The sequence below is a fragment of the Humulus lupulus genome, chromosome 8 (genome assembly GCF_963169125.1).
Source record: "Humulus lupulus chromosome 8, drHumLupu1.1, whole genome shotgun sequence".
Lineage (NCBI taxonomy): Eukaryota > Viridiplantae > Streptophyta > Magnoliopsida > Rosales > Cannabaceae > Humulus > Humulus lupulus.
In genome coordinates, this window is record NC_084800.1 from 43,196,997 (window position 1) to 43,209,761 (window position 12,765).

The 12,765-nt window shown below is 33.6% G+C and overlaps 1 protein-coding gene across 1 annotated transcript; it reads right to left on the reverse strand.

Annotated features, from left to right (window-relative positions):
- Positions 1-1,828: 1,828 nt before the first annotated feature.
- On the reverse strand, positions 1,829-11,694 carry LOC133796980 (ABC transporter G family member 32). The gene is made up of 24 exons (XM_062234701.1): positions 11,177-11,694; positions 10,727-10,847; positions 10,521-10,609; positions 10,368-10,452; positions 10,010-10,169; positions 9,838-9,914; positions 9,697-9,750; positions 8,190-8,280; positions 7,698-7,999; positions 7,334-7,615; positions 6,921-7,237; positions 6,661-6,821; positions 6,442-6,545; positions 5,914-6,076; positions 5,673-5,795; positions 5,476-5,567; positions 5,057-5,389; positions 4,696-4,986; positions 4,332-4,415; positions 4,115-4,248; positions 3,797-4,024; positions 3,055-3,226; positions 2,707-2,961; positions 1,829-2,371 (listed from the first exon to the last, which is right to left on the reverse strand). The coding sequence occupies exons 1-24, from the start codon at positions 11,449-11,451 to the stop codon at positions 2,099-2,101; spliced, it is 4,266 nt and encodes a 1,421-aa protein (XP_062090685.1). The 5' UTR covers positions 11,452-11,694; the 3' UTR covers positions 1,829-2,098.
- Positions 11,695-12,765: the final 1,071 nt, after the last annotated feature.

Genomic DNA, 12,765 nt, shown 5'->3' on the forward strand with positions numbered 1-12,765 from the left:
CACGCTTATATTGCGTGGTTTACTTTATAAGGATCCAAGGGTATGTCAGACCTCTGATGCACCACGAGCTTAATGTGGCGCTAGCTCGTGGCTTCTACTATGTCGACACAATGGCTCCAAGCGATGAGCAACTAAATGATCCACCAGCTCGAGCTAATTGTTTGGGGGACCGTAACAAACAGCTCCAGGTGGACGGTTGACATGTGGCTGATCGATCTAGGCCTTTTTCTAGCTCGACAAAGTGTGTGCGGATATTCAGGGCGTACATTTAGAATTTAAATATTTTATTTTTCTGAATTGTTAATTATTTTTAAAATATTTTAAAATTAAACTTTTAGGAATTAAAATAAATTTTTTCCTGAATTTTTAACTATTTTTAAAATATTTTGGACGAATTGGAGGCTGCCACATGTCCCATAAGGTTATTTTTAACAGCTGACTTAACATCAGGGAGTTAAATATAAGAAAATCCACTACTTAAGTAGTTTTGTCGTCAAAATTTTTACATAGGTATTTAACTGACAAAATTGTAACTACTAAAGTAATTTTGCCATCAAAATTTTCACATAAGTATTTAACTGCAAGATTTGTATCTGCTTGAGTATTTTTTCCGCCATCGTCCCTAAATTAAATAAAAATGAAATATTTTTATTTATAAAATATATCACATTAAATCTATACAAATACTAATTAAAACTTAACTTATTTCAACTTTTCTTATCAATAAAACGACATTTTTATGTCTTAATCATTGTTATGAAGAACAAATTCTGATTCCAATCCAACTGTGTCAACATTCCACCATTTTTTTTCTTCCTTTAAAATAAAAGTCTTATTGTTTGTTTGTTTTTTTTCTGTTTTGTTTTTCATAGCATAATTAAAATATATTTTAAAATATAAAAAATAATTAAATAAATACTTTAATTGATTGAAAAATGAAAAAATATATTAACAATCTATTTTAGTTAAAATAAAAAATAAATTAGTATTAAAATAAAAATAAAAATTAAATCTTAAAATTATTTGTCTCCTAGAAAATTTACGGTGAAAATACATAAACTTTGTGTTATTACTTACGAATAAAATACCTAAACTTTGTGTTTCCTTACCCATAAATACCAAAATTTTATTTTTTTTGTGGTGAAAATACCAAAATGTGGACCAAGTGTTAATTGACACGTGGTCATTAATTGGTCAAAAGTTATACTTAACTGTTGGTATTGAAATGCAAGAAAAAGTAAATTTTTGGTACTTTCATAACCAAAAAACTATTGGTATTTAAGAGTAAAAAAAAGTTGAAGGTTTTTATTTTAAATTTCACATAAATGATGTAACAACAATATAATGTTATCTTTTAACTAATTTTGAAATGTTACCTTCGTGTTATTAAAATTACAAAACTCTTAGTTTATAAGTAAATATACTATTGAGTGAAAATGAGGTCAAATTAAAAATTAACAATAAAACTTTAATTATAACTAGAATTGAAAATGAATGTTTTAATAAATATTTTTATCTGATTGCTTGATATTCTATTTTTATTTGATAAACAACTATTTGTGTTTTAGTAATTAAAGTTTTAGCTTTGAAAAATATTTTGACAATGATATTTTTTACTTTTATCAACTATAATTTTGACTAAGGGGTTGATTTGCTTCTAAAGCTCAATCTGTTGACCCTACAAAAAAAAAAAAAAAAAAACTCAATCTAGTGAGAATTTATAGTTACTAAAAACTCAGTATTGAAGTTTTTGTTATTAACCCATTAATTTTAAGGTATATAGTAGGAATGTATTGAGTATCCTTGATATAAATAATTAAATTAGATGTCAGCAATAAAAAACTTCATAAATAATACCATAAGCATTATTAGTTTTACACGTAAATTTTCCAGCATTATGGCCATTAGCCATCATCTGCTGCTCTCTATGAAAAATTAATAGAATCCTTCTATATATAATCTTGTACTATACAGAAATCCACTTAAAGCTTATATTTCCTTGAAATGGAAAAATTAACTCTGAAAAACACACAATAAATATAGACTATATATAGTACTTTTATGTTGGTATATACGCAATTGAACATGAACCCATCTGTCATCTCCTCTGGAAGTTGAAAGCTTTTATTGCAAAGGCAAAAATCAATGCAAAGAACGCACAGAAACCAACCACCATAATACCTGCTACGCCCAAGTAATCGTGTCTGAAACCAAACACTTCTTTGAGTAATCTTTTTATAGCTACCTCATGAACTCCATCTGATAGTTTCACAAGACCATTATCATCGCCATATTGCGAAGCGAGCAGACCATAAAGACTCCAGGCTACAGGGTTTGCCCAGTAGTACCATCTCCACCATATGGGGATTCTCTGAAGAAGTAAAACAAAAATCATTGCAGTTTATAAAGCTATGTACATTCTAAAAAGGCAAGGAGCCTATATATATAAAACAACATGTTTTTCACATATAATCTTGGACATTAATGATTAAATCCTGGACACACATAACCGATCGATCGATGTTGGCCAAAAATCAGACGGTTTTATTGTTACAATCAAGATAAGGCATGTTTTGTGAGTTTGTGTGTGGCTCATGTATGCTTTGAATAGACAGTCATGTGATCTTAAAAAAGATAACAGACAGTAATCACTAAGCTGAGAAATGCATTACAAAAGAACCAAAAGTCATAAACAGGACTATTTACCTTGTGAGGAATCATAAAGCCGCTAAAAAGATTCCACAGCATATAAAATGGAGCAGCAATGATGGCAGCCACATTGTGGTTTGGCGTGATAGCAGTTGTCATCATTCCATAAAAGGTAAAGTATAGCATCGTAAAATACATGAAAAATATGTACCAGATAAATTTCAAGAAAGTCCATTCAAATTGAGCCATGGAGTAGAAAATTGTGCTATAGATCATTGATTGTGTAAATACGTAGGGGAACTCAATTGCAACCTACAGATATTAGTTAATGTACATCATCAGCTAACTATTCGGACCACCAGGGTATTCACTAAAAGGAATGAGAAAGTTTTATTAGATATAAACCTGAGCCATTGCAAATGGTAAAGCCGAGTACATCCCTGCAGCCCTTTCTCTGTAAGAGACGAATCTTTCAACAGAAACAACAGGTTGAACAGCAGTGGCATTTGTAATTCCAACAAATAGGATTGCTGCATACATGGATCCCATGGCATTAAATATATCCTGCTGGGTCTCCCTGTAAGCAAACATGACAAACTTTTAAAAGAAACCTAGAAGACACAAATATGCAACAAGATCAAGTAAACATAACTTCATTTCTTTTTGGCCCAGTTGATTTAGTCATTGGGTGATAGGTCCTCATTATGTAGAATCAGATGTTTCTGGCTTCCAATATTTGCCAAAACCATTTCTTTGTTTTTGTAGTCAACATTTTTGTCGCATGAATGAAGTACAACTTTGCATTGCCCTAGTTTGCTACGCTTGCTTGAAGGACAAGATTTTAATTTGGACATAGTCATTTTTAGCTAAGGGACACTCATAAAGAGGATGCTACATACCACCCACCACTACTTGATCTCGGTCTTAAATAGCATTATGCAACTAGGAAGACAAGATTCAAGTAATGATGTACTGGAACCAGATAACACGCAATGGCTAACTCGTGATCAATTACAATTGTGTTCGACTTCTGATAGTCTCTAGTTGTTGGACAACGTACGTCCAACCACATGAAAGTGTGAATCAAGTACTTTGAGAACATAGCAGGGTAGTAAATTTATCAAAAGATTAAGAAAGGGAAAAATACCTTCTAGCACCGAATCTCCAGCATATTGTCCCAAACATCAATGAGATGATGACAGTGTAAAAGAAACGAACAGCAGTATATTGTGGGTTTCTCCAATACGACAAGTTTTGCTTCCAAAGACAAGTGATAAACTGTTCAAAACTTGATTGAGAATACTTGGTTGGGAAGTTTAGTTCCTTTGCATTAGAATTAGGCCTGCTTAGGCTTTCAACCAAATCTCTGTTACGTCTAGAACAGGAAAAGAGCAGTCAGATGAAGAAACAGATTACGGTACATAAATCTAAAAAAGATACTCGAGTCCATGGAAAACTGTCATACTGAAATAAACTTGATCTTCGGTAAATTTCTGCAAAGTCCACTTCCAAGCGGCTTTCTTCAGCTGAAGAAGTAACATCAAGCATCCATGTAGCAGGATTATATCCAGGCCTGATCCCTGGTACCCCTTCAATTGCCTAGAGAAAGAGATTTTACAAGGTTGAGTTTTACATTTAAAGCCATTAACAGTTACAGAAAATATAATTCTGTAATTACTGACCTCAAAATACTTGATGAGCTCACATGACCTTGGACCAAGAGGACCAGCATATATGAGCTCTCCTCCACGCTTCATAAATAAAAGCTGTAAAGAGAGATAAGATTTAGAACTCAGTACAAGTTAAAGAGTACACACTTGTCAAATGAATATTGATGAGGGAATTTTCTTCGATAAGGGAGGGGATAAGGACAACAATAGATGCAGGAAATCATTGGAAAGCATAATGCATGGGTAGTTTGATTAAACAGCAGGGTGATGAGTGTGAGAATAATATATCTTTGAACATGCTCAAACTAGTTTACAGAGGACAAGACCACGTGGCCAAGTGAATGGCATAGATTAACAGTTTTAAAGAACACAATACCTCATCAAAAGATTCAAATATGTCTATGCTTGGCTGATGGATTGTGCAAACTATTGTGCGGCCAGTGTTGACAATATTCCTCACAGTTCTCATCACAATGGCTGCAGACCTTGCATCTAACCCTGATGTGGGCTCATCCATAAATACGATGGACGGGTTGGTAACTAGCTCTACTGCTATTGTTAGCCTTTTTCTTTGTTCTGTTGACAAGCCATCTACGCCGGGTAGACCAACCAATGCCCCACTCAACGAAGAGAGTTCCACAAGTTCCATCACTTCATCCACAAAAACCTGAAAATATTTCACCTTAAAAGTTATTCCGATGCTAAGATTGACAAAAAGAGAAAAACATTACAAATACCTTCTGTGTCTCCAAGTCAACATCCGATGGCAACCGAAGCCAAGCAGAGAATAATAGTGATTCCATAATGGTCAAGCAAGGAGAATGAATGTCACTCTGCTCACAGTAACCTGATACTCTTGCAAATGTTTCTTGCCTTTTGGGATAACCAGATATATATATGTCCCCTTCGACGATCCCGCCTGTTTTTCTACCTGCTAGGACATCCATGAGTGTGGTCTTTCCAGCGCCACTCACCCCAACTAAGGCTGTAAGAATACCAGGCCTAAATGCCCCAGTAACGTTAACCAACAGCTGCAATCTGTCTTCAACAACTCCTTGTTGCTTCAGTTCCTGCATTGAAACTTGGATCAGAAAAACTTATATATTCAATATGTTTCCCAAAGTAAATGGCACGAATAAATGGAGTAATAACTAACCAAAGGGACATCGACATAGTAATTGATATTACTGAAAGCCATGGAAAGTGGTTGAAATGGTAGAACCATGCCTCTTTGCTTAAAATATTTTCCTGAAATGAAGTTTAGGTGAACTGGATTTAGAAATTTGTCTCGCGATATCATATTAGAAAGAGCCATGTAAGAATAAAATTAATAATAACATGTAGTTTACGAACCATTCAGAGACCCTGAATGCTCCAAGTAGTGTCTAAGCTCAATAACAACAGGTTCTCCTTTTCTTCTTTTCTCTCTTTCTCGTAACTCTTCCTTAGAGACTACAGCCTGTTGCCTTCCCAAAGCTGTATGCATGATAAAAGTTCAAAATCAGATTTTAATTCCTTTAATACTCCTGTTTGGTTAAATGTACTTTAAGGAAATCTGCATTTAGTAAAATTTTAACTGAATGAGATTGCTTACGGTTGAGGTAAGAAAGGAAGAATGTGAACATCAAATTGAAGAGGAGTGTATATCCAAGCAAAGCACCAACACCAATCCAATACCAGTAGCTCTCAGAAAACAAACTGCGGACTTTTAGCAATGCCTCTCCTAATGTAGAAGAGCTGGTATCATTTCCTACTACCTGCATAAATATGGGAACAAAGAACCATAAGTTACGACATATATATGTGGAAAATGCAATAGTGCCTCCATATATACAAAAACTCAGTACTGTATTATATATCCTTGGGGATCCTCTCATATATAACTTAATAAAGAACACATTATAGAAATTGAGAACATTAACCATGATCTGAATCCATGAAGAAAAGAAAAATGAATAACTAATTGTTTTTGTTACTAAGTATAAGTCCAGAAACGATAGCACATATCTATGACATTGTTTTTGTTACTAAGGTTAAGTCCAGAAAAAACTGCACATATCTATGACTACCAAAATAACATTTAATTCCAAAATGCATGAATATTATTACATCAAAGTTTTACCTTATCCCAGGAATGCCCAAGGAATTCATTCACAGAAGCTGCATTTTGTGCATACATCAAAGGAGAAAACCAGAAACCCCATATCCACCAACTTGGGACACGATCTGTGTAAGAAAGAATATATGATTTAAAATGAGCAGAAGTTCAATCAATTCATGATCATCAAGAAAAGATATTGAGATCGAGGATTTGACTCTTGCGTGTATTTAGTTTTATTACCTCTCGAGATGATGTATCCTCCAAGTGCCATCACAACTAACATTGCAAAAGATCCAAAGGTGTTTGCAACTATCATATTTCGGCCCAAGGATCCCATAAGACGAAAGAGAGCTATCGACATTTGGTGCAGAGAGAAATATAACAAAAACTGCTTAAGAAATCTGCATATGACAATTACAATAACACTCCATTGAAACTCAATCATCAAAGTCATAATAATAATAATAAAAGTGATAACAGAAGAGAATAGAAAACTATACCTAGTGACTGCTGGATCATATCCAATCACATAATATGTGACGGCAACCCAAAAACCAGACTCCATAAGTGACGTTGGGATACTCAGGACCCAAGAAGGAAGTGTGTAGACCCAGCTTGGGTAGAAACGCAGGTCCCTATGCTTGTAAATAACTGGAAGCTTGGCCACCAACATCGATACCTCTGTAAAGCCATTGAAAAGAATAATAACCATTGAAAAGTATAGTGCTCCGAGATATAAGCCCGCATCATCGACTGTATCGTGGTGCAATGTCGTTCGGAAGAAGACACTCATTGTTATCAGAGCAACAAAAAGTAGCTGGAACACAACGCATGATACTTGTAAACCAGAGTCGAATAGCATGGAGATACTATACTTTCAAGGGAAAAAAAAGGAAATATAGAGAAACATTACCTGAATGAATTTGAAGACATATATAAATGAATTCCGCTTCATCAACAGCCTCTGCCATTTATAACTTGTCTTGAGAAGCTCAAGCCTCGGCATACCATAACGAGAAGTTGACAAGGCTGCTGGGTGGTTATAGCGTCTATCAAAAGGAAGGGCTAGTTCTGCAGACAGATTTTTACCAGAGTGAAATGAACGAAATGCATCAACGAATTTTCTCACTGGTATATAACGGTAAGGGAGGTCATAATTCGACCAGTACTGCTCTTGGTCCTTCTTTGATATCACCTACATGGGAAAACTTTGAATAAAGAATCCAAATTTATATAGAAAGAGAAAGTTGTATTTTAAGCTCTTGTTCAACACTTACTTCTTGCAGAAAATCTGCTACGTTCTTTCTATCAGGACAGCTAAATCCCATAGATGCGAAGAAATCAAGAGCAGCTTCACGAGGACCCTGATATACAATTTGGCCTTCGCACAAGAGAATGACATCATCAAACAACTCAAAGGTCTCAGGAGCAGGTTGAAGAAGAGAAATAACAGTGGTCCCATCAAGTGCACGGGTTGAATGCCTAAGATATTTGATGATTTGATAAGTAGTTGAGCTATCAAGCCCGTTTGATATTTCATCCATGAAAAGGACTCTCGCTGGACCTACAAGCAATTCACCTGGAAAACAAGTACAGTTTGTTAGTAATGAACTTTTTTCTTACTATTAATACTAAACGTACACACTCAAAATTTACAATTTGAAATAAACGGATTCTGTTAATAATAGAAATAGTTAAAATTGATGCCAATTCCATTTACACATAATTATTTTATATAAGTTTGGCTGTCTCCAGCATTTCTATTATACCTGTAGTAAGTCGCTTCTTTTGACCACCTGAGATTCCCTTGAGCATTTCATCTCCTACCAACGTGTCAGCACATATATCCAACCCTAAAATCTTTGTCAGATATATATTAGTACTCTTGGTTAATCTTGCGAAAGAGTTTAGACAACCCACAATTCAATATTCAGTTATTCTGCGAAAAGAGAGAGCAAGCAACCAGCTAGGCAGAGTGTGAATTTGAAAGGGTGTTGAATATAGGACAACACAGTGTACTTAGTTTCATCTATTACTATTTGTTTACAAATTACAAACATCAAGCAACATGTTTGAGCCGCTAAACCTCAGCAAACTTTTGCTTTTTGCTTGTTTTTTTTTTTTTTTGTGGGAAAACCTAAGCAAAGCTAAAGTTAAACGCAACTGTCCAGTATCATTGTTGAGTTAAGCATAATATCACTTAAAATAAGATAGCTGCTGAAAAGTTAACATAAGTGTCGAGTATCACTTTTGAGCTTTTCCAGCAGTTCACGAAAAAAGTCCCGTAACAAATTACACTTTTAAAAAAAATTAAAAAGTAAACAGTACTGTGAAAGTAAACAGTACATCATCATCAAAATCGCGATGCTTATGGAAACTGAAAGGAATCATTGAACATACTAAAATTTAATTGAGTTGAAACAAATGCAAAAGCAAAACTTTTGAGCTCACGAGATTTTGGCCGAAATTCTTCAAACAGGTCTGAGGAAAAAGACAGTTTTTTTAGCAGATATATTTGTTCGGGATAACATTCCGCCAAAGAGACTCCAGCCCAGCAAGGTTGCACATTAACTTTTACAGTTAGGAAGAAGATTGTTCTTTTCTTATATCAGCTGAAGCTTCTGAAAGTTACTTTCACTTCGAGAGGATGATGTCGTAAAGAAAAGTTGTAGTCGTATTGTATCTCAAATTCATTAGGAACTAATATACTTTAATATGCATGTTTTCTTTCTCGAAATTATAGTCTCAATTTGTTTAATTATATACTAAATTTTGATGAGACTACATAGCGCATAGTACTGTATTACTTATTAAAATATAAATATATATTTATATATAGTTTTACCCATTAATCATATAAATTTTATTGATTAAGACATTTTATGATTTCTGTATTTTAATGAATTTCGCCGCTTTTCCACGTGAAAAAAGCTTCTAAACAAGATTCAGCCCACAAGAATATGGACGTTTATTGTGAATGAAAGTTTTTCCTTAGAAGCTTCAGAGAGATTGTAAAAATCCTAACAATACCATTGGCGGTTAGGAACGACAAAAGCAACAATGATGATCTACAACGTAAAATATAATAGTAATAATAATAAAATATTTGGAGATATCATGTTCGACGTTATATGGCTCGAAAAGGCGGGTAGGTTATTCGGTAAGAATATTGATTTTTGCTAGGTGAACCAGGATAACTGTCTTGTATTATTAATATTTTTTATATATATATTTATTTTGAAAAAGAATAACCAGACCAGAGCATAGAGAGAATACCTTCATGATATACTCCACCACAAGACCTGTCTCCTGGCCCCCAAGAGCTAACGACTGGCGAGAAAGAAATAACGTATAAGTACAAATGACAAAGAAACGCATCTAATAAATAATAATAGCAAGTTCAAATTCAAAAAGTGCCTTCATGAATAAATCAAGATCTTCATCGGGTTTTATTCCTGCAATCTTTTCCCTTCTTGCAAGTTCCAATAACATATCTGTACGTAACAAGTATTAGTAATCGTATATGAATCACACAAAAAAAGTTGATCACAAGTCAGAAATCATATTTCCCAAGAATCGTCTTACTTACCATATTTAAATCCAACACCTTGACAGCGCCCTGCTAACTCAAGAGTTTCCCTGACAGTCATCTCCGCTACATGCCAATCCTGTTGACTTACATACGCAGATGTCCTTTGAGGAACAAATTCATGAAAATCATGCCCATTATATGTGATGCTCCCTGACATCTATAAACACACAAACAAGAAAACAATGAAATGAAATGAAGAACCCGGCAAGGAAATTAATATACTAATATGTGATGCAAACAAATAACTTAATATTGCTAAGGTGTTGTATTTAATCATCATATTGTTTTAATGGTTCTATAACCGGGTCCAAGACACCCCACTTTATATTAATGCACAATAATGTAACCCAAGTACCTGCAAACCAGGTCCAAGACGCCCGGCAAGAGCAAGCATAAGCGACGTCTTTCCAGAAGTTGGAGGACCCAAAAGCAGGGTCAATCTAGAATTAGAAGAACAGTTAGTTACACACAATAAATGGAGTGAGCTTGAATGAAATTCAACAATTACCTTGAAGGTCTTATGATCCCATTTATATTGTCTAAGATGGTCAACTTGCTCCTTTGTCCTCTGTATATCCGGAGTTGCCTTAACAAACCCTGTATGGTATTCACATAATGTAATGAAGAGTTCATCAAAACCTTCACAGAAATTGCAGAAAGATAGAAATTTTGAGGCTGAATGATCTAAGCAAGAATTGAAGGAAATAATTCAACCTCCGCCATATTTGACACGAAGTTGGGAATGGTTGGAAGCGCTCTGCTTCCCACATGGACAAATGATTCGACCTTCAAATTCTGATATCGAACCTCAACCTTGGGAAACTCTAAATCTACTCTGCAAAACCACCATTTTCAAAACAAAATTATAAATAAGAGAAGAATTACTAGTTAATTAATAATAAAAACAGTCTCAAATGATACCATACATTTGAGACTAAAAACAGAGAAAGAGTCAGTACGTACTAACAAGTCAAATCTGAACAAGTCGCCAAACCTCGTATAATCAACTGTACTTAAGCTAACTATTATTAAGTTGACAATTGATATTATTGTAATTATTTTTTATTTTCACAATAAAAGCAATTAGCATTGTCTACTATGACTCAAAATTCTTTTCCTACATTTTTCTCGGAAGACAAACAGAGTCACTTAAAAAGTTCTTACGCATCAAATCTTCTTCTCATTCGATCAAAAAAACGGCCAGGATCATCTTCAACGGCATTGATTAACCGTTCCAAGAGAAGCTTCTGCTCCGGAGACTCAAGCTCGCTCACGTCGACCTCCTTGGTATCTCCAACAACGTCCTTAAAAATTCCACGCCGGACACGCTTGTAGGTCGGTAGCCTCTCCAGCGCCGCCCACCGGAGCGCCTCCTCGTCTTCCCCTTCCTCCCTAAACGACGCCGATCGTGCAAAAACGTTCTCCGCGGAGTTCCACATCTCGGGAAAAACCACTACTATATCAAATTCAAAATTCTCTGCCAAGAGAGAAAAAAATGTGATAGAAAAAAGTAGGGTTTCAATGTGAGCCTGGCATTTTCGGTAAGACAGTTCTGTGAGGCTCAGCTACTACTATTTCTAGACCATAATTTGCCAACAAGGTGGTTGAGCTTTGCATTAATGGCGTTTCTCTCTCCAAGAGTCTATGTGTTTGTTGAGCACTCTGTTTGTTTCTCTCTCTTAAGTCTGTAAACGACCATGCTTTAAAGCTAGTATTGCAATTTCTGCATTGTGCTCATTTAATGGCCGCTGGAAAGGAAACGGGACTACAGTAAACTACACTCGCGCGCGTGTGTGGTGCCAATGGCTATCTACCACGTAATCTTGTTAATATGGAGATTACTCAAATATCCTTGCCTGTTTTTTTTTAATTTAAAAAAATATTTTTTTAAGTTTATTTTTTTATCAAAATTAATTTTAATTGGTAATAATATTTTTAAATAATCTATTTAAATAAAACAAAATACTATTTTACTTTTTCAAATTAAATTTTATCATAAAAGCATTATCAATAAATTATTTGTTTTAAAAACAATTTATTAAAACATTCAAAAATCTATTTGTCAAAAAAATATTTAAAAATCTATTTTATTTTTTATTTTAAAGATTTTTATAAAATTTATAAAGTTAAAAATACAAAATAAATAAATATAAGGTATTATTATCTTATTAAATTTAAATTTTGACTAAAATAGAGTTCAATAAAGTATTTCGTTACTTAGCATAATTTAATGTTTATAAAAAATGCATAAATATATAAGTAAGTATTTACGTTAAACACAAAATATAAATTATAATTTTTTTAATATGCATTGTAAAACTTCAAACAACCTTCCAAATTAATGAGTTTGAATTTGCTATTTAAACCTATATGTCTACATAAACAAAACAGAGATATTCTGAAGTTTAACTTAATTTATATTCTAATAACTTAGTTTGTTGCAAGTCTTTCTGCTTAATTTAGCATTGCTTGTTCCTATTAGCTTTTATTGCTTTCAACTCTATATTTGATAATAATATATTTGATAATAAATTGATTGATTTTTCTCTTCGTCTTCGTTATATACATTTATATAAATGTATAGAACTTATTCCAAAAAAAAAAAATGTACAACTACATTTAATTATATATTTAACCTACATTTAATTACTTATTCAATCATGTCTAACAACTACATTTAATTATTTGCTTCTTAGAAAACTCAAAATTGTTATCCTTTTTCAATTACATTACAAAATATATATTTAACCTTC